Source organism: Salvelinus fontinalis, chromosome 25 (genome assembly GCF_029448725.1).
Source record: "Salvelinus fontinalis isolate EN_2023a chromosome 25, ASM2944872v1, whole genome shotgun sequence".
Taxonomy (NCBI): domain Eukaryota; kingdom Metazoa; phylum Chordata; class Actinopteri; order Salmoniformes; family Salmonidae; genus Salvelinus; species Salvelinus fontinalis.
The window spans coordinates 40062492-40089303 of record NC_074689.1 but is presented as its reverse complement, the minus strand read 5'-3'; the positions used below and the strand labels follow the sequence as shown (position 1 = coordinate 40089303).

The 26812-nt window shown below is 45.9% G+C and overlaps 1 protein-coding gene across 2 annotated transcripts in view; it reads left to right on the top strand.

Moving 5' to 3' along the window:
- LOC129823271 (procollagen-lysine,2-oxoglutarate 5-dioxygenase 2-like) overlaps positions 1–26812 on the top strand; it is a 213219-nt gene that overhangs the window by 107478 nt on the left and 78929 nt on the right. For both annotated transcript variants that reach the window (XM_055882196.1, XM_055882195.1), the window contains exons 6-11: positions 3463–3526; positions 7355–7452; positions 13037–13138; positions 24958–25083; positions 25275–25396; positions 26060–26164. In XM_055882196.1, coding sequence (XP_055738171.1) covers positions 3463–3526; positions 7355–7452; positions 13037–13138; positions 24958–25083; positions 25275–25396; positions 26060–26164 — 617 coding nt within the window. The remainder of the gene's footprint in view (positions 1–3462; positions 3527–7354; positions 7453–13036; positions 13139–24957; positions 25084–25274; positions 25397–26059; positions 26165–26812) is intronic.

Genomic DNA, 26812 nt, shown 5'->3' with positions numbered 1-26812 from the left:
CATGGTAGCAACGCCACATGACAACAACATGGCAGCAACACATGACAACACAGCATGGCAGCAACACATGACAACACAGCATGGCAGCAACACATGACAACACAGCATGGCAGCAACACATGACAACACAGCATGGTAGCAACACATGACAACACAGCATGGCAGCAGCACATGACAACACAGCATGGTAGCAACACATGACAACACAGCATGGCAGCAACACATGACAACACAGCATGGCAGCAACACATGACAACACAGCATGGCAGCAACACATGACAACACAACATGGCAGCAACACATGACAACACAGCAAGGCAGCAACACATGACAACACAGCATGGTAGCAACGCCACATGACAACAACATGGCAGCAACACATGACAACACAGCATGGCAGCAACACATGACAACACAGCATGGTAGCAACACATGACAACACAGCATGGCAGCAGCACATGACAACACAGCATGGTAGCAACACATGACAACACAGCATGGCAGCAACACATGACAACACAGCATGGCAGCAACACATGACAACACAGCATGGCAGCAACACATGACAACACAACATGGCAGCAACACATGACACCACAGCATGGCAGCAACACATGACAACACAGCATGGCAGAAACACATGACAACACAGCATGGTAGCAACACATGACAACACAGCATGGTAGCAACACATGACAACACAACATGGTAGCAACACATGACAACACAGCATGGTAGCAACACAACATGACAACAACATGGCAGCAACACATGACAACACAGCATGGTAGCAACACATGACAACACAGCATGGGAGCAACGCCACATGACAACAACATGGCAGCAACACATGACAACACAGCATGGTAGCAACACAACATGACAACAACATGGCAGCAACACATGACAACACAGTATGGTAGCAACACAACATGACAACAACATGGTAGCAACACAACATGGTCCAAACATTATTGGGCACAGACAACATCACAAAGAGCAAGAAGCTAAAGACAACAGGGCATCACATGAAGCAGCCACAGCTGTCAGTAAGAGTGTCCATGATTGAGTCTTTGAATGTAGAGATGGAGATAAAACTGTCCAGTTTGAGTGTTTGTTGCAGCTCGTTCTAGGCGCTAGCTGCAGCGAACTGAAAAGACGAGTGATCCCCTCTTCTGCGCGCTGTAAACCGGACACACTGAAACAGCGCAACTGATGTTGAATTCACCGACACAAGCGCATCGGGCTGTAATTTCATTAAAGTAGATGAATCAACTGTTGACTCATTTAAACTCGCTTGTGTCCTATTCGGCCCGCGGGGCCTTGTGTTTGACACGTGTGCTAGCCTGTTAGCCACGTTATGACTGACGTGTGATCATCGCCCCCTTGATCGTCTGATTGTATTGACATTTTCCAGCCTTAGTTACAGTCGTCCATGTTCATAAAAATATTGAGTAATTGTAACTGAAACAGTTAATCACGAATGTGTTGAGGCAGCAAACAAGTTATGATTTACAACCTGCTAGCAATATGTTTTAGGGACTGCCAAGAAATGTATTGGTGCATTGAAAGTTATCTATCTATTCTGCCAACTGTACCTTAGTTTACATCAAGGACTGTTGAGTCACACAGAAAGAATTTTTTAAAACCTCCTTGATAAAGTTGGTTGTTGAAGCATGAACTGTAAATACGATATCTTGGACTGATATTAAGGAATGTGTTCAGTACATAGACATAGCGGGAGCCTTTACAGAGGGTGAGTGCTGTAAGTGCTGTTTACAGAGGGTTAGACTCTCAGTTATCATGGTGTCATGATGATCTAACCAGGGTTGTTGTCTAACCAGGGTTGTTGTCTAACCAGGGTTGTTATCTAACCAGGGTTGTTATCTAACCAGGGTTGTTATCTAACCAGGGTTGTTGTCTAACCAGGGTTATTATCTAACCAGGGTTGTTGTCTAACCAGGGTTGTTATCTAACCAGGGTTGTTATCTAACCAGGGTTGTTATCTAACCAGGGTTGTTCTCTAACCAGGGTTGTTGTCTAACCAGGGTTATTATCTAACCAGGGTTGTTATCTAACCAGGGTTATTATCTAACCAGGGTTGTTATCTAACCAGGGTTGTTATCTAACCAGGGTTGTTCTCTAACCAGGGTTGTTGTCTAACCAGGGTTATTATCTAACCAGGGTTATTATCTAACCAGGGTTGTTGTCTAACCAGGGTTGTTATCTAACCAGGGTTGTTCTCTAACCAGGGTTATTATCTAACCAGGGTTGTTCTCTAACCAGGGTTGTTATCTAACCAGGGTTGTTGTCTAACCAGGGTTGTTATCTAACCAGGGTTATTATCTAACCAGGGTTGTTGTCTAACCAGGGTTGTTATCTAACCAGGGTTGTTCTCTAACCAGGGTTATTATCTAACCAGGGTTGTTCTCTAACCAGGGTTGTTATCTAACCAGGGTTGTTATCTAACCAGGGTTGTTCTCTAACCAGGTTTGTTGTCTAACCAGGGTTGTTCTCTAACCAGGGTTGTTATCTAACCAGGGTTGTTCTCTAACCAGGGTTGTTGTCTAACCAGGGTTGTTGTCTAACCAGGGTTGTTGTCTAACCAGGGTTGTTCTCTAACCAGGGTTGTTATCTAACCAGGGTTGTTCTCTAACCAGGTTTGTTGTCTAACCAGGGTTGTTCTCTAACCAGGGTTGTTATCTAACCAGGGTTGTTCTCTAACCAGGGTTGTTGTCTAACCAGGGTTGTTATCTAACCAGGGTTGTTATCTAACCAGGGTTGTTGTCTAACCAGGGTTGTTCTCTAACCAGGGTTGTTGTCTAACCAGGGTTGTTCTCTAACCAGGGTTGTTGTCTAACCAGGGTTGTTCTCTAACCAGGGTTGTTGTCTAACCAGGGTTGTTGTCTAACCAGGGTTGTTGTCTAACCAGGGTTGTTGTCTAACCAGGGTTGTTCTCTAACCAGGGTTGTTGTCTAACCAGGGTTGTTGTCTAACCAGGGTTGTTGTCTAACCAGGGTTGTTGTCTAACCAGGGTTGTTGTCTAACCAGGGTTGTTATCTAACCAGGGTTGTTGTCTAACCAGGGTTGTTATCTAACCAGGGTTGTTGTCTAACCAGGGTTGTTGTCTAACCAGGGTTGTTGTCTAACCAGGGTTGTTGTCTAACCAGGGTTGTTATCTAACCAGGGTTGTTGTCTAACCAGGGTTGTTGTCTAACCAGGGTTGTTGTCTAACCAGGGTTGTTCTCTAACCAGGGTTATTATCTAACCAGGGTTGTTATCTAACCAGGGTTGTTCTCTAACCAGGGTTGTTGTCTAACCAGGGTTGTTATCTAACCAGGGTTGTTATCTAACCAGGGTTGTTATCACGTCACATCCCAGAAGACAAAAACCAATTTAAAATAACCTGATGTTTTCACTTGTCATTTTTTTATTTAAATGTTCTTTATGTTTTTTTTTCAGGAGAGTTTGAACATGAGTTTGGACCACAAGTCTCGGATTTTCCAGAATTTAAACGGAGCAATCGGTGAGTTACCACAGCAAGCCTTTATTAGGGGAGAATGGGGTTGTGCCGTCTTATATGTCCAGCATCACTCCGGGAAAAATGGTCTTCTTTCTAACAGTGATATCTACATATATTTCATGATGTTGTGTTATCCCTGGAAATAATCCGAATTCATTTAAACATAACAGTTTTGTTTCTTGGCACAACACACCCCGGGTATGGGGTACGCTTAGAATAGAGACCGGGAAAGTTGAGCCATCACTGGGTAAGTGGGTGATGGTGTCTTGTGATGGTGCTGGCAGGATAAAGTTTAATTTATGGAATGGGGGTGTGCTATATTGTATATCTTAAATGTATGCCTCCATTCTGATGTAGATCTCTCTGTTCAATATCACTTAACCTTCCATTTCTTGACCAGTTGTCTCGGACAGGGGTGTTATATATTGATGTGCTAATTCGTAGGCAAGTTCTCTGCATTTGACGTTAGTTTCAGACATGAAACTGGTCTGGCGAGATTTTTTGATATGTTTATCAAGCTCAGACTCCACGTCATCAGACCTTGTGTTCCTCTGCTGCTCTGTCACAGCCTCTCTGTCACAAAGCGCCTTGTTTTACGTTTAGTTCATTCGCCTCGTCAGAGTCATTCAGTCTATTTCTTCATCCCTTGCTGCTGCTCCAATGGACTTCTTCTCTCACTTCCTTGGCTGTTCTCTGGAATCTCAAGGGAGGGCTAGACCCCAGCTTGTTTTACGTTTGTATACGCGGGGCATGATGATGTCTGCCCCGTGGCCGTTGGCTCAACTTACCCCGTGGCCGTTGGCTCAACTTACCCCGTGGCCATTGGCTCAACTTACCCCGTGGCCATTGGCTCAACTTACCCCGTGGCCATTGGCTCAACTTACCCCGTGGCCATTGGCTCAACTTACCCCGTGGCCATTGGCTCAACTTACCCCGTGGCCATTGGCTCAATTTACCCCATGGCCATTGGCTCAAGTTACTCCATGGCCATTGGCTCAAGAAACCCCATGGCCATTGGTTCAACTTACTCCATGGCTATTGGCTCAACTTACCCCGTGGCCATTGGCTCAACTTACCCCGTGGCCATTGGCTCAACTTACCCCGTGGCCATTGGCTCAACTTACCCCGTGGCCATTGGCTCAATTTACCCCATGGCCATTGGCTCAACTTACTCCATGGCCATTGGCTCAACTTACTCCATGGCCATTGGCTCAACTTACTCCATGGCCATTGGCTCCACTTACCCCAATTTATTTGTCACATACACATGGTTAAGCAGATGTTAGTGATGTCTGTTTAACGGTCTGATGCCCTTGAGATAGACTGAAAAACAGCTTCTATTAGCCCACACAGCTACAAGGATGACCTGTCATAGTTTACAACCTCCTATTGTAGGTTATGATTTACAAAATATTTGACTTTGGTAAAAAACAAGCATGATAAAACCTTTTACACATTGCATTCAGAAAGTTTTCAGGTGCCGTGACTTTTCCCACATTTTGTTAAATTAAAGATTTATTCTGAAATTGATTAAATGTATATTTATTTCTGATCAATCTACACACAATACCCCATAATGACAAGGTGAAATCAGTTTAATTGTTTTTATTTTAGCAAATGTAATAATAATAAATAAAAGAAATACCTTATTTACATAAGTATTCAGACCCTTTGCTATGACACTCGAAATGGAGCTCAGGTGCTTCCTGTTTCCATTGATCATCCTTGAGATGTTTCTACAACTTGATTGGAGTCCACCTGTGGTAAATTCAATTGATTGGACATGTTTTGGAAAGGCACACACCTGTCTATATAAGGTCCCCACAGTTGACAGTGCATGTCAGAGAAAAAACCAAGCCATGAGGTCGAAAGAATTGTCCGTAGAGGTCTGAGACTGGATTGTGTCGAGGCACAGATCTTGGGAAGGGTACCAAAACATTTCTGCACCATTGAAGGTCCCCAAGAACACAGTGGCCTCCATCATTCTTAAATGGAAGAAGTTTGGAACCACCAAGACTCTTCCTAGAGCTGGCTGCCCTGCGAATATCACTCTGACAGAGCTCCAGAGTTCCTCTGTGGAGATGGGAGAACCTTCCAGAAGGACAGCCATCTCTGCAGCACTCCACCAATCAGGCCTTTATGATAGAGTGGCCAGACGGAAGCTACTCCTCAGTAAAAGGCACATGACAGCCCGCTTGGAGTTTGCCAAAAGGCACCTAAAAGGACTCTCAGATCATGAACTCTTTGTCCTGAATGCCAAGCATCACATATCCGGAGGGAACCTGGCACCATCCCTACAGTGAATCATGGTGGTGGCAGAGTCATGCTGTGGCAATGTTTTTTCAGCGGCAGGGACTTGGAGAGTAGTCAGAATTGAGCGAAAGATGAACAGATCGAAGTACAGAGATCCTTTTTAAAAACCTGCTTTCAAGTGCTAAGGACCTCAGCCTGGGGCAAAGTTTCACGTTCCAACAGGACAACGACCCTAAGCACACAGCCAAAGAAAATGTAGGAATGGCTTCGGGACAAGTCTCTTAATGTTCTTGAGTGGCCCAGCCAGAGCCTGGACTTGAACCTGATCGAACATCTCTGGAGAGACCTGAAAATAGCTGTGCAGCAACACACCCCATCCAACCTGACAGAGCTTGAGAGGATCTGCAGAGAAGAATGGGATGAACTCCCCAAATGCATATGTACCAAGTTTGTAGCGTCATACCCAAGAAGACTCGAGGCTGTAATCGCTGCCAAAGGTATATTTTTTTTATTTTTATAAAATTGCAAAAATGTATATAAACGTTTTTTGCTTTGTCATTTGGGGTATTGTGATGTCATTATGGGGTATTGTGATGTCATTATGGGGTATTGTGATGTCATTATGGGGTATTGTGATGTCATTATGGGGTATTGTGTGTAGATTGATGAGGGGGAAAAACTATTTAATCCATTTTAGAATAAGGAGGTAACAACAAAATGCGTATTAAGTCAAGGGTTCTGAATACTTTCCGAATGCACTCATTTGGCTTGGTGAAAATCAGTTTTTTGGACCTAACTAGCTTACAACTTTTTACATGTGGTTTTCTCCTTCACAGACTTCATGAAACGATGACCTCTTCCTAAATATTTGGTCAAATTATACATGTTGTGTGTGGTTTCCTAGAAACAATGGATGGCTCAACTACCACTTTGGCTCGTTTTACCCCTCTATCCCCAGATTCTCAGTGTCTTATCTCCAGCTGATGAAACGTTTTACCCCTCTATCCCCAGAGTCTCGGTGTCTTATCTCCAGCTGATGAAACGTTTTACCCCTCTATCCCCAGAGTCCCTTATCTCCAGCTGATGAAACGTTTTAACCCTCTATCCCCTGAGTCTCGGTGTCTTATCTCCAGCTGATGAAACGTTTTACCCCTCTATCCCCAGAGTCTCAGTGTCTTATCTCCAGCTGATGAAACGTTTTACCCCTCTATCCCCAGAGTCTCGGTGTCTTATCTCCAGCTGATGAAACGTTTTACCCCTCTATCCCCTAAACCGCTTCCCGGAGTCTCAGTGTCTTATATTTATAGATTTTGGAATTGTACCAATCTGTAAAAACAACTTTTATCATTTTCACGACCTTATTCACAGAGAGAGACTACATTTAATAGACAGCTACTGAGTTCTGTTTTTGCCTGTGACTGATTATTTTGCCAAAGAGCCAAAGAGCCAGACAGAATCCAGACAGAGCCTTGTGACAGCCAGATAAATAAAGGGTTGGGGTTATGTTTAGATACGGCCCGGCCCGGCCCCAGTAGCATAATACACCCTGCTCTTCTGTTCTCCTGTCTCCCCCTAAAGACGAAGTTCATCTGAAGTTTGGAACGGAGAGAGTACGAGTCAGAAACACCGTGTACGACACACTGCCAGTGGTCGTCCATGGAAACGCCAACACCAAAGTGAGTAAGACCATATTAATGTTTGAACATGCTGGAATCGTAAACGGTAAAATCCACTGTCCAGGTGTCTGAGAACAGATCCATGATGACCCCCAGTTCAGAAACATTTATGATTACTGTTTCTGGAGAAAACAAAACCAGCCTTGTTGAATTATGTCAGTGTTTCACATTGCTTTATTTGAGTTAGAATGATAAGATGCCCCCCCCCCCCCCCCCCCCCCCCCCGGGAGCTGCCTGGAAGGCTGGTGGACAAGCCAACTTTCTGTGCTGTGCTGAAACATCTCTAGAGGGATTCTGCAGGATTCTACGTTGGAGGAATGGTTGGGACTCTTTAGAATCTGTCTGGGGGAACTTCACTAGAATCCAGCCAACATTTGGTGTCACTCCCTCCTCATCTCTCCCTCCCTCACTCCCTTCCCTCACTACATCCCTCTCCCTCCCTCATTCCCTTCTCTTACTACATCCCTCTCCCTCCCTCACTCCCCTCCCTCACTACATCCCTCTCCCTCCCTCACTACATCCCTCTCCCTCCCTTACTCCCTTCTCTTACTACATCCCTCTCCCTCCCTCACTCCCCTCCCTCACTACATCCCTCTCCCTCCCTCACTCCCTTCTCTTACTACATCCCTCTCCCTCCCTCACTCCCCTCCCTCACTACATCCCTCTTCCTCCCTCACTCCATCCCTCTCCCTCCCTCACTCCCCTCCCTCACTACATCCCTCTCCCTCCCTCACTCCCTTCTCTTACTACATCCCTCTCCCTCCCTCACTCCCCTCCCTCACTACATCCCTCTCCCTCCCTCACTCCCTTCTCTTACTACATCCCTCTCCCTCCCTCACTCCCTTCTCTCACTACATCCCTCTTGATCACATCCCCCCCTCCCTCCCTCCATCCAACCCTCCCTCTCTCTCTCTCCCTCCACCCCTCTCTGCAATTTAACCTCTCCCTCCCTCATCCATCTCTCCCTCCGTACATCCCCCTTCTCCCTTCCTCCCTCCGTCCATCTCCCCTTCTCCCTCCCTCCCTCCCTCCGTCAATCCCTCCTTCTCCCCCCCTTCTCCCTCCCTCACTCTGTCCATCCCCCCCTTCTCCCTCCCTCCCTCCGTCCATCACCCCCTTCTCCCTCCCTCCGTCCATCCCCCCATGTCCCTCCCTCCCTCCGTCAATCCCCCCCTTCTCCCTCCCTCCCTCCGTCCATCCCCCCCTTCTCCCTCCCTCACTCTGTCCATCCCTCCCTTCTCCCTCCCTCCATCCATCCCCCCCTTCTCCCTCCCTCCCTCCCTCCCTCCCTCCGTCCATCCCCCCTTCTCCCTCCCTCCGTCCATCCCCCCTTCTCCCTCCCTCCCTCCCTCCCTCCGTCCATCCCCCCTTCTCCCTCCCTCCGTCCATCCCCCCTTCTCCCTCCCTCCATCCATCCCCCCTTCTCCCTCCCTCCCTCCCTCCCTCCCTCCGTCCATCCCCCCTTCTCCCTCCGTCCAACCCCCCCCCCCTCCGTCCATCTCCCTCCCTCCCTCCCTCTGTCCATCCCCCCCTTCTCCCTCCCTCCCTCTGTCCATCCCTCCCTTCTCCCTCCCTCCCTCCGTCCATCCCCCTTCTCCCTCCCTCCGTACCAGTACTATAACACTGGGTCAGTGAGTCCATAGCAGGATGTCTGGTAAATTCAGAAGTCATTCTCCTGGGAGACTCTTCTATACCTCTAGTCTTTCCTCACAGCTGACAGTAATCATTCTCCTGGGGCTGCACCGAGTCTGGAACCGGCAGAACCCAGAACATCTTCTACCCCCAAGCCATAAGACTGCTAAATAGTCTGCGTAGCTATTGGTTAACTATTTACCTATATGCATTGACTCTTTTTGCACTAATTCTTTAGACTCATCACTTTATCCTACCTATGTAGATATCTACCTCAATTACCTTGTTCCCCTGCACATTGACTCTCTATTGGTACGGCCTGATGAAGTGCATGCCAGCCTGGGCAGACGTGTCATCATACAGAACCTTATAAATGTCCCAGCAGCCGTGACGAACGGAGAGGTGCGGCAGGTAGCCTAGTGGTTAGAGCGTTGGACTGGTAACTGAAAGGTTGCAAGATCGAATCACTGAGCTGACAAGGTAAAAATCTGTCATTCTGCCCCTGAACAAGGCAGTTCACCCCACTGTTCCTAGGACGTCATTGTAAATAATAATTTTTCTTAACAGACTTGCCTAGTTAAATAAAGGTTAAATAAAATAAAAAAGTAGCTTTTGAGAACAGTGAGTAATTAAGGCCTGGTTAATGGCCTGGTTAATGGCCTGGTTAATGGTCTGGTTAATGGCCTGGTTAATGGCCTGGTTAATGGTCTGGTTAATGGCCTGGTTAATGGCCTGGTTAATGGCCTGGTTAATGGCCTGGTTAATGGCCTGGTTAATGGCCTGGTTAATGGCCTGGTTAATGGTCAGGTTAATGGCCTGGTTAATGGCCTGGTTAATGGCCTGGTTAATGGCCTGGTTAATGGCCTGGTTAATGGTCTGGTTAATGGCCTGGTTAATGGCCTGGTTAATGGTCTGGTTAATGGCCTGGTTAATGGCCTGGTTAATGGCCTGGTTAATGGCCTGGTTAATGGTCTGGTTAATGGCCTGGTTAATGGCCTGGTTAATGGCCTGGTTAATGGCCTGGTTAATGGCCTGGTTAATGGCCTCGTTAATGGCCTGGTTAATGGCCTGGTTAATGGCCTGGTTAATGGTCAGGTTAATGGCCTGGTTAATGGCCTGGTTAATGGCCTGGTTAATGGCCTGGTTAATGGTCTGGTTAATGGCCTGGTTAATGGCCTGGTTAATGGTCTGGTTAATGGCCTGGTTAATGGCCTGGTTAATGGCCTGGTTAATGGCCTGGTTAATGGTCTGGTTAATGGCCTGGTTAATGGCCTGGTTAATGGCCTGGTTAATGGCCTGGTTAATGGCCTGGTTAACGGCCTGGTTAACGGCCTGGTTAACGGCCTGGTTAACGGCCTGGTTAACGGCCTGGTTAACGGCCAGGTTAACGGCCTGGTTAACGGCCTGGTTAACGGCCTGGTTAACGGCCTGGTTAACGGCCTGGTTAACGGCCTGGTTAACGGCCTGGTTAACGGCCTGGTTAACGGCCTGTCTTAACGACCTGTCTTAACGACCTGTCTTAACGGCCTGTCAAAAAGTTAACGGCAGGATTAACACAACAGTTTATCTGGGTTCAATAAAGTCTTTAGTTTAGTTGCATCTGAAAGACATCTGTTGTGTGGTTGTTGTCGTCAGACGAGTTAGAGCGGAGAATCCCTGGCTTACAATGATTAGAAACACACACACACACACACACACACGCTCGTACACACACACACGCTCGTACACACACACACACACACACACACACACACACACACACACACACACACACACACACACACACACACACACACACACACACACACACACACACACACACACAGAGTTCACCTCCAACAGTTCTATTATGTACCATCTCCCAGATAATCTGTTGTTTAGCCAAGACATGGATCCCAACACTAGTGCTGTCGTCAAAGTGCTCCCACGTGTGTGTGTGTGTGTGTGTTTTGCTATGGGGATATCTATGATTGTATGATGATGAATTGCACTCTGGGGTTCAAACTGATGTCAGATAGACACTAGTGAGTAGGCAGAATAATACACTCCCTTTAGGAAGGGTATATTTAAGTCTATATTCCTCCTCTTCTCTTCTCCTCCTCTTCTCTTCTCCTCCCCTTCTCTCCTCCTCTCCTTCTCTTCCCTCCTGCTCTTATCCTCTCCTTCTCTTATCCCCCCTTCTCTTATCCTCTCCTTCTCTTCCCTCCTTCTCTTATCCTCTCCTTATCTTGCCTCCTTCTCTTATCCTCTCCTTCTCTTCCCTCCTTCTCTTATCCTCTCCTTCTCTTATCCTCTCCTTCTCTTCCCTCCTTCTCTTCCCTCCTTCTCTTATCTTCTCCTTCTCTTATCCTCTCCTTCTCTTCCCTCCTTCTCTTATCCTCTCCTTCTCTTCCCCCTCCTTCTCTTCCCTCCTCTTATCCTCTCCTTCTCTTATCCTCTCCTTCTCTTATCCTCTCCTGCTCTTATCCTCTCCTTCTCTTCCCTCCTTCTCTTATCCTCTCCTTCTCTTATCCTCTCCTGCTCTTATCCTCTCCTTCTCTTATCCCTCCTTCTCTTATCCTCTCCTTCTCTTCCCCCTCCTTCTCTTATCCTCTCCAACCAATGTCATTGTAAATACAACCCATAATTGTGTTAATTTATTTTTCCTTACGTTAGCTCCTATAGAACATGTTGAATACACTGAAGCTAAACCTGCCTTACTGCTAGTGATCTATCTATACAATTTGACCTGCCTAGCTGCTAGTGATCTATCTATACAGTATGACCTGCCTAGCTGCTAGTGATCTATCTATACAATATGACCTGCCTAGCTGCTAGTGATCTATCTATACAATATGACCTGCCTAGCTGCTAGTGATCTATCTATACAATATGACCTGCCTAGCTGCTAGTGATCTATCTATACAGTATGACCTGCCTAGCTGCTCGTGATCTATCTATACAATATGACCTGCCTAGCTGCTAGTTATCTATCTATACAGTATGACCTGCCTAGCTGCTAGTTATCTATCTATACAGTATGACCTGCCTAGCTGCTAGTTATCTATCTATACAGTATGACCTGCCTAGCTGCTCGTGATTGACTTCAGAAGGGAGAATAATTACTCCTCTCCTGTGACCTGTCTGTGACCTCTCAGTCCAGACGGACATTCCTGCAGACCTACGGTGCTCTGCTCAGAAGTAGTGTACTGTGTAGGGAATAGAGTGGCAGTTTGGATGCGACCTATTGAACATACTACCAAAGTAAATCACTAGTAAACACAGACTACCACCAAACACCCATGTGGAATATACTGTTCTCTTAATACTATATGAAACTTTGTTGCAAAGGACAAATCAACATAGCAGGAGAGGATAAAAGAAGGAGGGAAGAGAAGGAGAGGATAAGAGAAGAAGAGGATAAGAGAAGGAGGGAAGGGAAGGAGAGGATAAGAGAAGGAGAGGATAAGAGAAGGAGGGAAGAGAAGGAGATGATAAGAGAAGGAGAGGATAAGAGAAGGAGAGGGAAGAGAAGGAGAGGGAAGAGAAGGAGAGGATAAGAGAAGGAGAGGATAGCATGACAATGGATGATAAGAGAAGGAGGGAAGAGAAGGAGGGGGAAGAGAAGGAGAGGATAAGAGAAGGAGGGAAGAGAAGGAGGGAAGAGAAGGAGGGAAGAGAAGGAGAGGATAAGAGAAGGAGGGAAGAGAAGGAGGGAAGAGAAGGAGAGGATAAGAGAAGGAGGGAAGAGAAGGAGGGATAAGAGAAGGAGAGGATAAGAGAAGGAGGGAAGAGAAGGAGAGGATAAGAGAAGGAGGGAAGAGAAGGAGGGATAAGAGAAGGAGAGGATAAGAGAAGGAGGGATAAGAGAAGGAGAGGATAGGAGAAGGAGGGAAGAGAAGGAGAGGATAAGAGAACAGCATGACAATGGGGTTTGTTGTTGATTCATGATGTATTTGTTCTTTTCTTCCAGATGTATTTGAACTATCTAGGGAACTACATCCCCAACTCCTGGAACTATGAGAGAGGCTGCGGCGTCTGTGACCACAACATGGTGGATTTGTCTCAGCTTAAAGTGAGTGAACCACACAAATCCACATTTCCTCATTTCTCCTCTTCTTCTCCTCCTCCTCTTCCTCTTCCTCCTCTTCCCTCTCCTCCTTCCTTCTCTTCCTCCTCTCCTCCTCTTCCTCCTCTCCTTCTCTTCCCTCCTTCTCTTATCCTCTCCTTCTCTTCCCTCCTTCTCTTCCCTCCTTCTCTTATCCTCTCCTTCTCTTCCCTCCTTCTCTTCCCTCCTTCTCTTATCCTCTCCTTCTCTTCCCTCCTTCTCTTCCTCCTTCCTTCTCTTCCTCCTCTCCTTCTCTTCCCCCTCCTACAAATATCATTATAAATACAACCTATATTTATGTTGATTTATTTTCCCTTTTGTACTTTAACTATTTGCACTCTGTATATGCACATAATTTGAAATTTCTTTATTCTTTAGGAACTTCTGTGAGTGTAATGTTTACTGTCAATTTTGGTTTATTTTAATTTTGTTTATCTATTTCACTTGTTTTGGCAATGTTAACATATGTTTCCCATGCCAATAAAGCCCTTAAATTGAATTGATATAAAGAGAGAGAGTGATGGAGATGTAGAGAGAGACACAGAGAGAGAGAGATACATATAGAGACCTAGAGGGAAAGAGAGAGAGAGGTGTGATAAGCCAGATATCACATGCTTCTCTCTCTATCTATCAATCAAATGTATTGATAAAGACCTTGTATTTATAAAGCAATGCAGGTGTAGAAGCTCGGTGGCTAGGAAAAACTCCCCAGAACGGCAGGAACCTGGCAAGAAACCTAGAGAAGAACCAGGCTATGAGGGGTGGCCAGTCCTCTTCTGGCTGTGCCCCGGTGGAGATTATAACAGAACATGGCCATTAAGGCCAGATTGTTCTTCAAGATGTTCAAACGTTCATAGATCACCAGCAGGGTCAAATAATATTCCCTGAGGTTGTAGAGGGTGCAACAGGTCAGCACCTCAGGAGTAAATGCCAGTTGGCTTTTCATAGCCGATCATTCAGAGGTCGAGACAGCAGGTGCGGTGGAGAGGGAGGGTCGAAAACAGCAGGTCCGGGACAAGGTAGCACGTTTAGTGAACAGGTCAGGGTTCCCTAGCCGCAGGCAGAACAGTTGAAACTGGAGCAGCAGCATGATCAGGTGGTCTTTGGACGGCAGGACAGGAAAGAAAGAGATCTTCAGCTCCGTCATCTAACATTTTCTACTGCTTGTGTAACAGTTATCCTTCTGTCCCTCTCCTCCCCACCTACCTGGGCTCGAACCAGGGACCCTTTGCACACATTGCCAACAGTCACCCTCAAAGCATCGTTACCTTTCGCTCCACAAAAGCTGCGGCCCTTGCAGAGCAAGGGGAACAACTACTTCAAGGTCTCAGAGCGAGTGACGTCACCGATTGAAACGCTATTAGCGCGGACCCCGCTAACTAGCTAGCCATTTCACACCGGTTACACTTGAGGCTCCTGTTCCTCTTTATATAATATTATCTCAACAGTATTGTGGAGCGCCTGTTCCTCTTTTTATAATATTATCGCAACAGTATTGTGGAGCGCCTGTTCCTCTTTATATAATATTATCTCAACAGTATTGTGGAGCGCCTGTTTCTCTTTATAGAATATTATCTCAACAGTATTGTGGAGCGCCTGTTCCTCTTTATATAATATTATCTCAACAGTATTGTGGAGCTCCTGTTCCTCTTTATATAATATTATCTCAACAGTATTGTGGAGCGCCTGTTCCTCTTTATATAATATTATCGCAACAGTATTGTGGAGCGCCTGTTCCTCTTTATAGAATATTATCTCAACAGTATTGTGGAGCGCCTGTTCCTCTTTATATAATATTATCTCAACAGTATTGTGGAGCTCCTGTTCCTCTTTATATAATATTATCTCAACAGTATTGTGGAGCGCCTGTTCCTCTTTATAGAATATTATCTCAACAGTATTGTGGAGCGCCTGTTCCTCTTTATAGAATATTATCTCAACAGTATTGTGGAGCGCCTGCACCTAAATATAAACAATACCAGCACCCAAAATGAGTACCGGAACCTGTTTCAGTCCACGTCCAGCACTGATAAGAAGTGGTCAGGTAGGCCTCTTTTAGGAGGTTTCCACTGGATCAGAGCATGACATGTTTCCCTTTTCACGCTGAGTGGTTATCGAAAAGGGAGAGAGCTGGAAAGATTTCGCAAATACTTTGAGGAACTTATGGTACCTTTTTCAATGGATTTTAAAAACAGACTTTGTTTGCTTGCTTGCTGTTTGAGGTGAATAAAACATTACTTTGAGAAGCTCCACAGGTCTTTAGTGGTGGTCCGTTAAGCCAATCAGAAATACCATCAAATCCCCAAAATGGGCACAAGAAATGTTCCGGGTGGGTAACCACGGTAACTTAGCCTGGTGGATACAACTCCTGCTGGGCAGGACCTTTAAATATAGGGCTGGTTGGACAGTGACACCCCTTTAAGTGAAGCTCAATGAAAACCCCAAAACCATGTCCTGCACCACAGCAGCTCTCTGCTTCCTCTGTCTAGAGTGGCCCTGAGACACTATTTTAATAAGAGTCTACAGGGACACAGAGATACACACAGCAGCTCTCTGCTTCCTCTGTCTAGAGTGGCTCTGAGACACTATTTTAATACGAGTCTGCAGACACACAGAGATACACACAGCAGCTCTCTGCTTCCTCTGTCTAGAGGCTCTGAGACACTATTTTAATAAGAGTCTGCAGACACACAGAGATACACACAGCAGCTCTCTGCTTCCTCTGTCTAGAGGCTCTGAGACACTATTTTAATAAGAGTCTGCAGGGACACAGAGATACACACAGCAGCTCTCTGCTTCCTCTGTCTAGAGGCCCTGAGACACTATTTTAATAAGAGTCTGCAGACACACAGAGATACACACAGCAGCTCTCTGCTTCCTCTGTCTAGAGTGGCTCTGAGACACTATTATAATAAGTGTCTGCAGGGACACAGAGATACACCAACGGTCATTGTTGGGCTGGGAGGGTTACACACAGACAGCGATACACACAGACACACAGACAGAGACACACAGACACACAGAGATACACACAGACAGCGATACACACAGACAGAGATACACAGAGACACACAGAGACACACAGACAGAGATACACACAGACAGAGATACACAGATACACACAGACAGCGATACACACAGACAGAGATACACACAGACAGCGATACAGACAGAGATACACACAGACAGAGACACACACACACACAGACAGAGACACACACACAGACAGAGACACACACACAGACAGAGACACACACACAGACAGAGACACACAGACAGAGAGACAGACACACGTAGAGAGAGACACACATCATTTTTTTTGATGTACTCTACTTGAGTGGTCTTCCAGTCTGTTTTTGCACCCCTCTGGCTTGTGCGGTGGAGGAGATCTTGGTAGGCTATACTCGGCCTTGTCTCAGGGTAGTAAGTTGGTGGTCTGTTGATATCCCTCTAGTGGTGTGAGGGCTGTGCTTTGGTAAAGTGGGTGTGGTTACATCCTGCCTGGCCCTGTCCGAGGGTATCGCCAGAGCAAGGGGAACAACTACTTCACTGCACTGAGATGCAGTGCCACTTGGGAGCACCAATATATATGAAGACGTTATTATACATTAAATTAAACAGTTCCATGAAAACCTGGCAGATCGATAGAAATGGTAGGATAAATTGGCATTCCACATGAGAAAGGTTTCTGCCTCACGTGTAGCCTTTCACCTGCACATCTTATCGATGTGTGTTTTGTCCTATATATATATATATATATATTTTAACCCAGCCCCCGTCCGCGCAGGAGGCCTTTTGGTAGGCCGTCATTGTAAATAAGAATTTGTTCTTAACTGACTTGTATAGTAAACTAAAGGTTAAATATTAAAATATACATTTTACAAAATTACTGGCAACTTCAGGAGTGTAATGGCAGAATCTGCGAAAGCCAGCAGGAGGAGAATGGTTGAGTCAGGTTAAGTTTTTTTCTTCAGGTTATCTAGATCTCTGGCGCCCTCTTGAGGAATTTGTCTTATTTCATCAAACTATAAGCTTAAAGCATCAGACAAGCTCAATGCATATAGTTGATTTCATTAGAACACATTGGGTGTATATATATGGAAAAATATGCATGCAAACATTTCGCAAGAACAGATAACTTTAGGTCAACTAATGTTTTTTAACTGTCGGGGACAACCCTGGTCTTTATAGTCTATTCAGTGACAGGATTAACTGTCTCTATAGACATATCAGTGACAGGAGTAACTGTCTCTATAGACATATCAGTAACAGGAGTGACTGTCTCTATAGACATATCAGTGACAGGAGTAACTGTCTCTATAGACATATCAGTGACAGGAGTGACTGTCTCTATAGACATATCAGTGACAGGAGTGACTGTCTCTATAGACATATCAGTGACAGGAGTGACTGTCTCTATAGACATATCAGTAGCCGTAGTAACTGTCTCTATAGACATATCAGTAGCCGTAGTAACTGTCTCTATAGACATTTCAGTAGCCGTAGTAACTGTCTCTATAGACATATCACTGGCAGGAGTAACTGTCTCTATAGACATATCAGTGACAGGAGTGACTGTCTCTATAGACATATCAGTGACAGGAGTGACTGTCTCTATAGACATATCAGTGACAGGAGTGACTGTCTCTTTAGACATATCAGTAACAGGAGAAACTGTCTCTATAGACATATCAGTGACAGGAGTGACTGTCTCTATAGACATATCAGTGACAGGAGAAACTGTCTCTATAGACATATCAGTAGCCGTAGTAACTGTCTCTATAGACATATCAGTGGCCTTAGTAACTGTCTCTATAGACATATCAGTAACAGGAGTGACTGTCTCTATAGACATATCAGTAACAGGAGAAACTGTCTCTATAGACATATCAGTGACAGGAGTAACTGTCTCTATAGACATATCAGTAACAGGAGAAACTGTCTCTATAGACATATCAGTGACAGGAGTGACTGTCTCTATAGACATATCAGTGACAGGAGTAACTGTCTCTATAGACATATCAGTAGCCGTAGTACCTGTCTCTATAGACATATCAGTGGCCTTAGTAACTGTCTCTATAGACATATCAGTGACAGGAGAAACTGTCTCTATAGACATATCACTGGCAGGAGTAACTGTCTCTATAGACATATCACTGGCAGGAGTAACTGTCTCTATAGACATATCACTGGCAGGAGTAACTGTCTCTAACAGTAACTGTCTACGTTGTTGTGTGTCTGTCTGTCTCTCCTCCCCTCTCTCGTTCCATTTTTTCACTTCGTTCAGAGATATAAACATAGACATGGGGAATGTTTAGAAGCTTGGATGGTAAACAGAATACATCATCAAGCACATGGTGATCTGAACACTCCGCTACACTGCTGTCTCCAGCTCTATTCCTCTCACTTTACCGCGTGAGGTCTATGAAGGGATGTATTCACTCTGTTTCACTGTGTCTGGAGCGAACTCAATACGAAACCAACCCAGCTGAATAAAAGACCTCTTTGGGAGAATCTCCAGAAGACGTCTTCAACGAACCATCCGCTACCTTACTACCATTGAATATGATGAACGGACAAATCCTCAGAAATCCTGCCTCTCATCTGCTTGATAATGGGCAGGGTATTGGACGCTGAGGGTAAGCGGTTAATATTTCACACTGCTGTGCTATTCAGAGGCATATTTACTGGACCGTACTGGAGGTTGGATGGTTCAGAGAAAGACTTACTGTACTCTGGGACTTGTGTAGAGGTCAGAGAGTTCCTATTTTCCAACAGTTTCAACAGAGCGGTTCAAGAACATTGTCCCCGCTGTGTCCTGAGAGTGGGTGATAGAGAGAGAGAGATGCCCTGGCCGTGTGTGAGGGATAGGGGGTGAGCTCGGGTCACTGCGTGCCCTGTCCCAGGCCGGCCTCCTTGCTATGCATACTGTGGTTTTGGGACAGGGCCTTGGTTCCTAGCAGCACAAAGACACGTTGTTGCTCCTGACACTAATGTTTGAAGGCTTGTCTCTGTAGGCGGAAATCTTGTCCTGCTTTCTCCGAGACTCTGCAGCATCTTTACCTTTTCTTTTCTTCATTTCTTTCTGTCCGTAACAGTTTATTAAGGCGCCCTCTGGCTTGGTCACAGGGTGTCACTTCCATCCTTGGAAATTCTAGAACTCATTTGTCATCACGGAACTTGCAAATTAGATATTTTTTCATCCCTGTCCGGCTGGCCCAAGCCTGGTCTTTAGCCTGGTCAAGAGGAGGGAGGCCCTGTAGAAGCTGTGTGGACTGGAGAATCAGAGTCATGGGACACAACTCTCTCCTCTGTCTACTGTCTCTTCTGGGAGGGACAAGCTCTCAACCTCTTCAGGGAGGGACCAGCTCTCAACCTCTTCAGGGAGGGACCAGCTCTCAACCTCTTCTGGGAGGGACAAGCTCTCAACCTCTTCAGAGAGGGACCAGCTCTCAACCTCTTCTGGGAGGGACCAGCTCTCAACCTCTTCTGGGAGGGACCAGCTCTCAACCTCTTCTGGGAGGGACCAGCTCTCAACCTCTTCTGGGAGGGACCAGCTCTCAACCTCTTCTGGGAGGGACCAGCTCTCAACCTCTTCTGGGAGGGACCAGCTCTCAACCTCTTCTGGGAGGGACCAGCTCTCAACCTCTTCTGGGAGGGACCAGCTCTCAACCTCTTCTGGGAGGGACCAGCTCTCAACCTCTTCTGGGAGGGACCAGCTCTCAACCTCTTCTGGGAGGGACCAGCTCTCAACCTCTTCTGGGAGGGACCAGCTCTCAACCTCTTCTGGGAGGGACCAGCTCTCAACCTCTTCTGGGAGGGACCAGCTCTCAACCTCTTCTGGGAGGGACCAGCTCTCAACCTCTTCTGGGAGGGACCAGCTCTCAACCTCTTCTGGGAGGGACCAGCTCTCAACCTCTTCTGGGAGGGACCAGCTCTCAACCTCTTCTGGGAGGGACCAGCTCTCAACCTCTTCTGGGAGGGACCAGCTCTCAACCTCTTCTGGGAGGGACCAGCTCTCAACCTCTTCTGGGAGGGACCAGCTCTCAACCTCTTCTGGGAGGGACCAGCTCTCAACCTCTTCAGAGAGGGACAAGCATACTTACTTGCAAACCCTTAACCAACAGTGCAGTTCAAGAAGAGTTAAGAAAATATTTACCAGATAAACAAAAGTAAAAAATTATAAAAAAGTAACAATAACGAGGCTCTATCCAGGGGGTACTGGTATCGAGTCAGTGTGTGAGGGTACAGGTTAGTTGAGGTCATTTGTACATATAGGTAGGGGGAAAAGACTATGACTATGCATAGATAATAAACAGCGAGTAGCAGCAGTGTAAAAAAAAAATGGGGGGGGGGGGGGGGGTCAATGTAAATAGTCCGGTGGCCATTTGATTAATTGTTCAGGAGTCTTATGGCTTGGGGGTAGAAGATGTTAAAGAACCTTTTGGTCCTAGACTTGGCGCTCCGGTACCGCTTGCCATGCGGTAGCAGAGAAAACAGTCTATGACTTGGGTGACTGCAGTCTCTGATAATTTTATGGGCTTCCTCTGACACCGCCTAGTATATAAGTCCTGGATGGCAGGAAGCCTGGCCCCAGTGATGTACTGGGCTGTACTCACTACCCTCTGTAGCGCCTTACGGTCAGATGCCGAGCAGTTACCACACCAGGCGGTGATGCAACCGGTCAGGATGCTCTCGATGGTGCAGCTGGAGAACTTTTAGAGGATCTGGGGACCCATGCCACATCTTTTCAGTGTCTTCAGGGAGGGTCCCACTCAAACATGATTTAATTGAGTCTGAACAGACATAATTGCCCTTCTCTGTTGTTGTTGTCAATTCTAGTTTGATTGTACATGTTGCAGGTGTTGTTGACGTCATTTTCTGTTTATGATTAATGAAGTAAAGTGTTAGTAAAAGTGAGAAATGATGTTAGTGAATAAAATACCTAATTGGATGAATTATTGAAAACAGGAACACTTTATATGCATATGATCTACAACAGTGGTCACCAACCTTTTCTGAGTGGAGATCACTTCCGGGTCAAAAAGAATGCTGAGATCTACTGCTCACATGTTTAACATTTAACCTCAGACAAAGAGTTCTGTAGGAAAGAGGTTTGGGCAGTTGGCCTAGTACATTATCACAGCATATTGGCTATATGATTGGCCTGACAATACTGTTAATCAGACCATTTATATATTTCAAAACTCCAGCTTTGATAACAAAATAGATCAGTTGGTTTAGCACTTGTGAAGGAACTGTGGAGCTCTATAATGAATTTAAATAATTAGCTGTTTTATTTTACTGGGCTGATGGTACCTGCATCTGATGGTCAACGAGGTCAAATCACCACGTCAGTGGTCTTTTGGTTGAAAAGTCGGAGCTCTAGAAAGATGTCTCAGTTTCCGACTTGGAATTCCGAGTTGAAAGCGATTTTTCCCAACTGCCTCTCCCGGCCTCTGCTCTCTCCTTCCTTTCCTCCGGTGAGACTGTCCAGAGAGAGGGGACACGGTCTTCCACCTGATGGTCGAAACTCGAGTCGCACCGCATCTGCCTCACGCACAAAATCATGTTGTTCCTATGACCAGAAAAACGAAAATATTCCTTAATAACAAAATCGACATGACGAGCCGCTAATAATAATAAAGCACAGGGCTGTCGATACTTGGCTACTGATTCATTGCAGCTGCAGTCGATACTTGGCTACTGATTCATTGCAGCTGCAGTCGATACTTGGCTACTGATTCATTGCAGCTGCAGTCGGAGCGGAATTACGGAGAAGCTCGTCTTGTTATAGTGTTGAATAAAAACATTTGACGGTGCTGAATATAAACTTCAACATGAACTCATAAAAACAGCAGCTCTTTGCTGTATTCATTGACAGTTTCTCTGTGGTCATGGTTTTAAAATGTATTAAATCTTACGTAGGCTAATAGCCTATTAAACCTGGCTGTGGCCAGGGTCATGGAAGCTCTGTAGCCACGGTGATTTGAGCTATCCGATTCCGCAGAGCAGTAGGTGCACTCGATTTAGTCAGATTTTGCCGGTCCGCCGTTTAGGTGGAGATTGACTCATGGGAACACTTTGCTTACCCGGTGCGCAGGACTTTTGAATCAAGTGCACCTTCCGGTACCAGCTCAACAAGATTTTTTAAAAAGGAGCGCAAGCCTTTATCGTTCATTGGCTTTTCTACAGAAATATTTGGTGATCGACTAGGAATTATTTATTTAAAAATGTATTTTTTTACTTTTATTTAACCAGGTAGACCAGTTGAGAACAACTTCTCATTTACAACTGCGACCTGGCCAAGATAAAGCAAAGCAGTGTGACACAAACAACAACACAGAGTAACACAAACAGAGTTACACATAAACAAACGTACCGTCAATAACACAATAGAAAAATCTATGTACAGTGTGTGCAATTGTAGAAGAGTAGGGAGGTAGGAAATAAATAGGCCATAGAGGCGAAATAATTACAATTTAGCAAAGTAACACTGGAGTGATAGATGTGCAGAAGATGATGTGCAAGTAGAAATACCGGTGTGCAAAAGATCAGAAAAGTTGTAAAGAAATAATATGGGGATGAGGTAGGTAGTTGGATGGGCTATTTAGAGATGGGCTGTGTACAGCTGCAGCGATCTGTAAGCTGCTCAGATAGCTGATGTTTAAAGTTAGTGAGGGAGATATGTCTCCAACTTCAGAGATTTTTGCAATTTGTTTCAGTCATTGGCAGCAGAGAACTGGAAGGAAAGGCGGCCAAAGGAGGTGTTGGCTTTGGGGATGACCAGTGAGATATACCTGCTGGAGCGCGTGCTACGGGCGGGTTTTGTTATGGTGACCAGTGAGCTGAGATAAGGCAGAGCTTTACCTAGCAAAGACTTATAGATGACCTGGAGCCAGTGGGTTTGGTGACGAATATAGCGACGGCCAGCCGACGAGAGTATACAGGTCGCAGTGGTGGGTGGTATATGGGGCTTTGGTGACAAAAGGATGGCACTGTGATAGACTGCAACCAGTCAACCACTGCTCTACAGACTACCAGTAACAATTCAACTAAATATCTACTAACCCTAACCTTAACCCTTATCCTAACTCTAAACATAACCCTTTACCCTAACCCTAGCTCTAACCCTAGCTCTAGCTCTAACCCTAACCCTAGCTCTAACCCTAGCTCTAGCTCTAACCCTAACCCTAGCTCTAACCCTAGCTCTAGCTCTAACCCTAACCCTAACCCTAACCCTAACCCTAGCTCTAACCCTAACCCTAGCTCTAGCTCTAACCCTAACCCTAGCTCTAACCCTAACCCTAGCTCTAACCCTAACCCTAGCTCTAACCCTAACCCTAGCTCTAACCCTAACCCTAGCTCTAGCTCTAACCCTAGCTCTAGCTCTAACCCTAGCTCTAACCCTAGCTCTAGCTCTAACCCTAACCCTAGCTCTAGCACTAACCCTAACCCTAGCTCTAACCCTAACCCTAGCTCTAGCTCTAACCCTAACCCTAGCTCTAACCCTAACCCTAGCTCTAACCCTAACCCTAGCTCTAGCTCTAACCCTAGCTCTAACCCTAACTCTAGCTCTAGCTCTAACCCTAGCTCTAGCTCTAACCCTAGCTCTAACCCTAACTCTAGCTCTAGCTCTAACCCTAGCTCTAGCTCTAACCCTAACCCTAGCTCTAGCTCTAACCCTAACCCTAGCTCTAGCTCTAACCCTAGCTCTAGCTCTAACCCTAGCCCTAACCCTAGCTCTAACCCTAGCTCTAGCTCTAACCCTAACCCTAACCCTAGCTCTAACCCTAGCTCTAGCTCTAACCCTAACCCTAGCTCTAGCTCTAGCCCTAACCCTAGCTCTAGCTCTAACCCTAGCTCTAGCTCTAGCTCTAACCCTAACCCTAGCTCTAGCTCTAACCCTAACCCTGGCTCTAACCGTAACCCTAGCTCTAGCTCTAACCCTAGCTCTAGCTCTAACCCTAACCCTAGCTCTAACTCTAGCTCTAACTCTAACTCTAGCTCTAGCTCTAACCCTAACCCTAGCTCTAACTCTAGCTCTAGCTCTAACTCTAGCTCTAGCTCTAACTCTAGCTCTAACCCTAACCCTAACCCTAACCCTAACCCTAGCTCTAGCCCTAACCCTAACCCTAGCTCTAGCTCTAACTCTAGCTCTAGCTCTAACTCTAGCTCTAGCTCTAACCCTAGCTCTAGCTCTAACCCTAGCTCTAGCTCTAACCCTAGCTCTAGCTCTAGCTCTAACTCTAACCTTAACCCTTACCCAGGGATCATCAACTAGATTCAGCCTCGGCCGATGTTTTCTTGAGCGGATGGTCGGGTGGCGGAACATAACTACAAATCATTTGTAGACTGTAAATGAACCGCAAGAAGCTCAAACAGATGTGTTTCACTAAAACATAATCATTTCAAACCTTGATTACATTTGTATACGATCACGTGTCTCTCTACTTGGGATACTTGGGAACAGATTTCTTAAATTAAAATCACTTGGAGTCGACTTATTGGTGTTTTTAGTCTTTTATGTTCAACAATTTTCTTTGCTCAGAAAACTTGGGGGGCCAAATAAAACCACCCGCGGGCCAAATTCGGCATGTTGGGGAACCCTACCTTAACCCTTATTCTAACTTTAACCCTAATCTTAACAAGCGGTTGCTTATCATGAGATTTGTTGACAGTATCTACGAGAAAATCCTGAAGATCCAAACAAATTGTGACCAGAACAGATTTCCATCAATGTGTCGGTCAGTGTTGTTTATTAACAGTATGTCTTGTATCAACAGGAGTATCCCACTGTGATGGTTGGAGTGTTCATCGAACAGCCCACTCCTTTCCTCTCTCAATTCTTCCAGAGACTTGTGACCCTCGACTATCCCAAACATAAACTGAACGTCTTCGTTCATAACAATGTGAGTATGGAGTATCTGCAGCTGGACCTTGGCTCTGGATCGACTCAGTATGGCAGAGTGCAAAACACAGCTTCCGATCCATCAACCACGTCCTCTTCTGTCTCTCAGCTCTCTATAATATAACTGTAATATTAGTAATAATTATCTGTCTGTGTCTCTCGGTCTCTCTTTCTCTCGCTCTCTCTCTGCAGGAGGTTTACCATGAGAGACACATCCAGAAGTTTTGGGAGGAAAATAAAGACGTGTTCAAAAGCTTCAAGGTTGTGGGTCCGGAGGAGAACTTGAGCCAAGGAGAGGCCAGGAACATGGGCATGTACGTACGCTACACGGCCTGTGTGGATGTGTGATTCATCTAGTTGTGTGTGTTCCCGTCTCTCTTCCCTGAAACTTTCCCCCCTCACCTCAGAGAGACTAGGGCCCCTAAACCTTCCCCCCCTCACCTCACCTCAGAGAGACTAGGGCCCCTAAACCTGCCCCTCACCTCACCTCAGAGAGACTAGGGCCCCTAAACCTTCCCCCCTTCACCTCACCTCAGAGACACTAGGGCCCCTAAACCTCCCCCTCACCTCACCTCAGAGAGACTAGGGCCCCTAAACCTTCCCCCCCTCACCTCACCTCAGAGAGACTAGGGCCCCTAAACCTCCCCCTCACCTCACCTCAGAGAGACTAGGGCCCCTAAACCTTCCCCCCATCCTCACTTCAGAGAGACTAGGGCCCCTAAACCTTCCCCCCATCCTCACTTCAGAGAGACTAGGGCCCCTAAACCTCCCACTCACCTCACCTCAGAGAGACTAGGGCCCCTAAACCTTTCCCCCATCCTCTCCTCATAGAGACTAGGGCCCCTAAACCTCCCCCTAATTGATCAGCTGTAATTATTATCCCTATCATTATGACGTCCGTTGTAATTGATCAGCTGTAATTAATTGATCAGCTGTAATGATTGATTCGACTTATTTCCTCCATGTCTCTACCCAAGGGGGCTGTGTCGTAAAGACCCAGGCTGTGACTACTATCTCAGTATGGACGCTGACGTGATGCTCACCAACAGACAGACCCTGAAGATCCTCATCGAGCAGAACAGGTGTGTTATCATATTTCTGTCTCAGGCCATTTGAAAAGGTGTGTTACTGTATTTCTGCCTCAGGCCATTTAAACAGGTGTGTTACTGTATTTCTGTCTCAGGCCATTTAAACAGGTGTGTTACTGTATTTCTGTCTCAGGCCATTTAAACAGGTGTGTTACTGTATTTCTGTCTCAGGCCATTTAAACAGGTGTGTTACTGTACTTCTGTCTCAGGCCATTTGAAAAGATGTGTTACTGTATTTCTGTCTCAGGCCATTTGAAAAGATGTGTTACTGTATTTCTGTCTCAGGCCATTTAAACAGGTGTGTTACTGTATTTCTGTCTCAGGCCATTTAAACAGGTGTGTTACTGTATTTCTGTCTCAGGCCATTTAAACAGGTGTGTTACTGTATTTCTGTCTCAGGCCATTTAAACAGGTGTGTTACTGTATTTCTGTCTCAGGCCATTTGAACAGGTGTGTTACTGTATTTCTATCTCAGGCCATTTGAACAGCTGAGTTACTGTATTTCTGCCTCAGGCCATTTGAACAGGTGTGTTACTGTATTTCTGTCTCAGGCCATTTAAACAGGTGTGTTACTGTATTTCTGTCTCAGGCCATTTAAACAGGTGTGTTACTGTATTTCTGTCTCAGGCCATTTAAACAGGT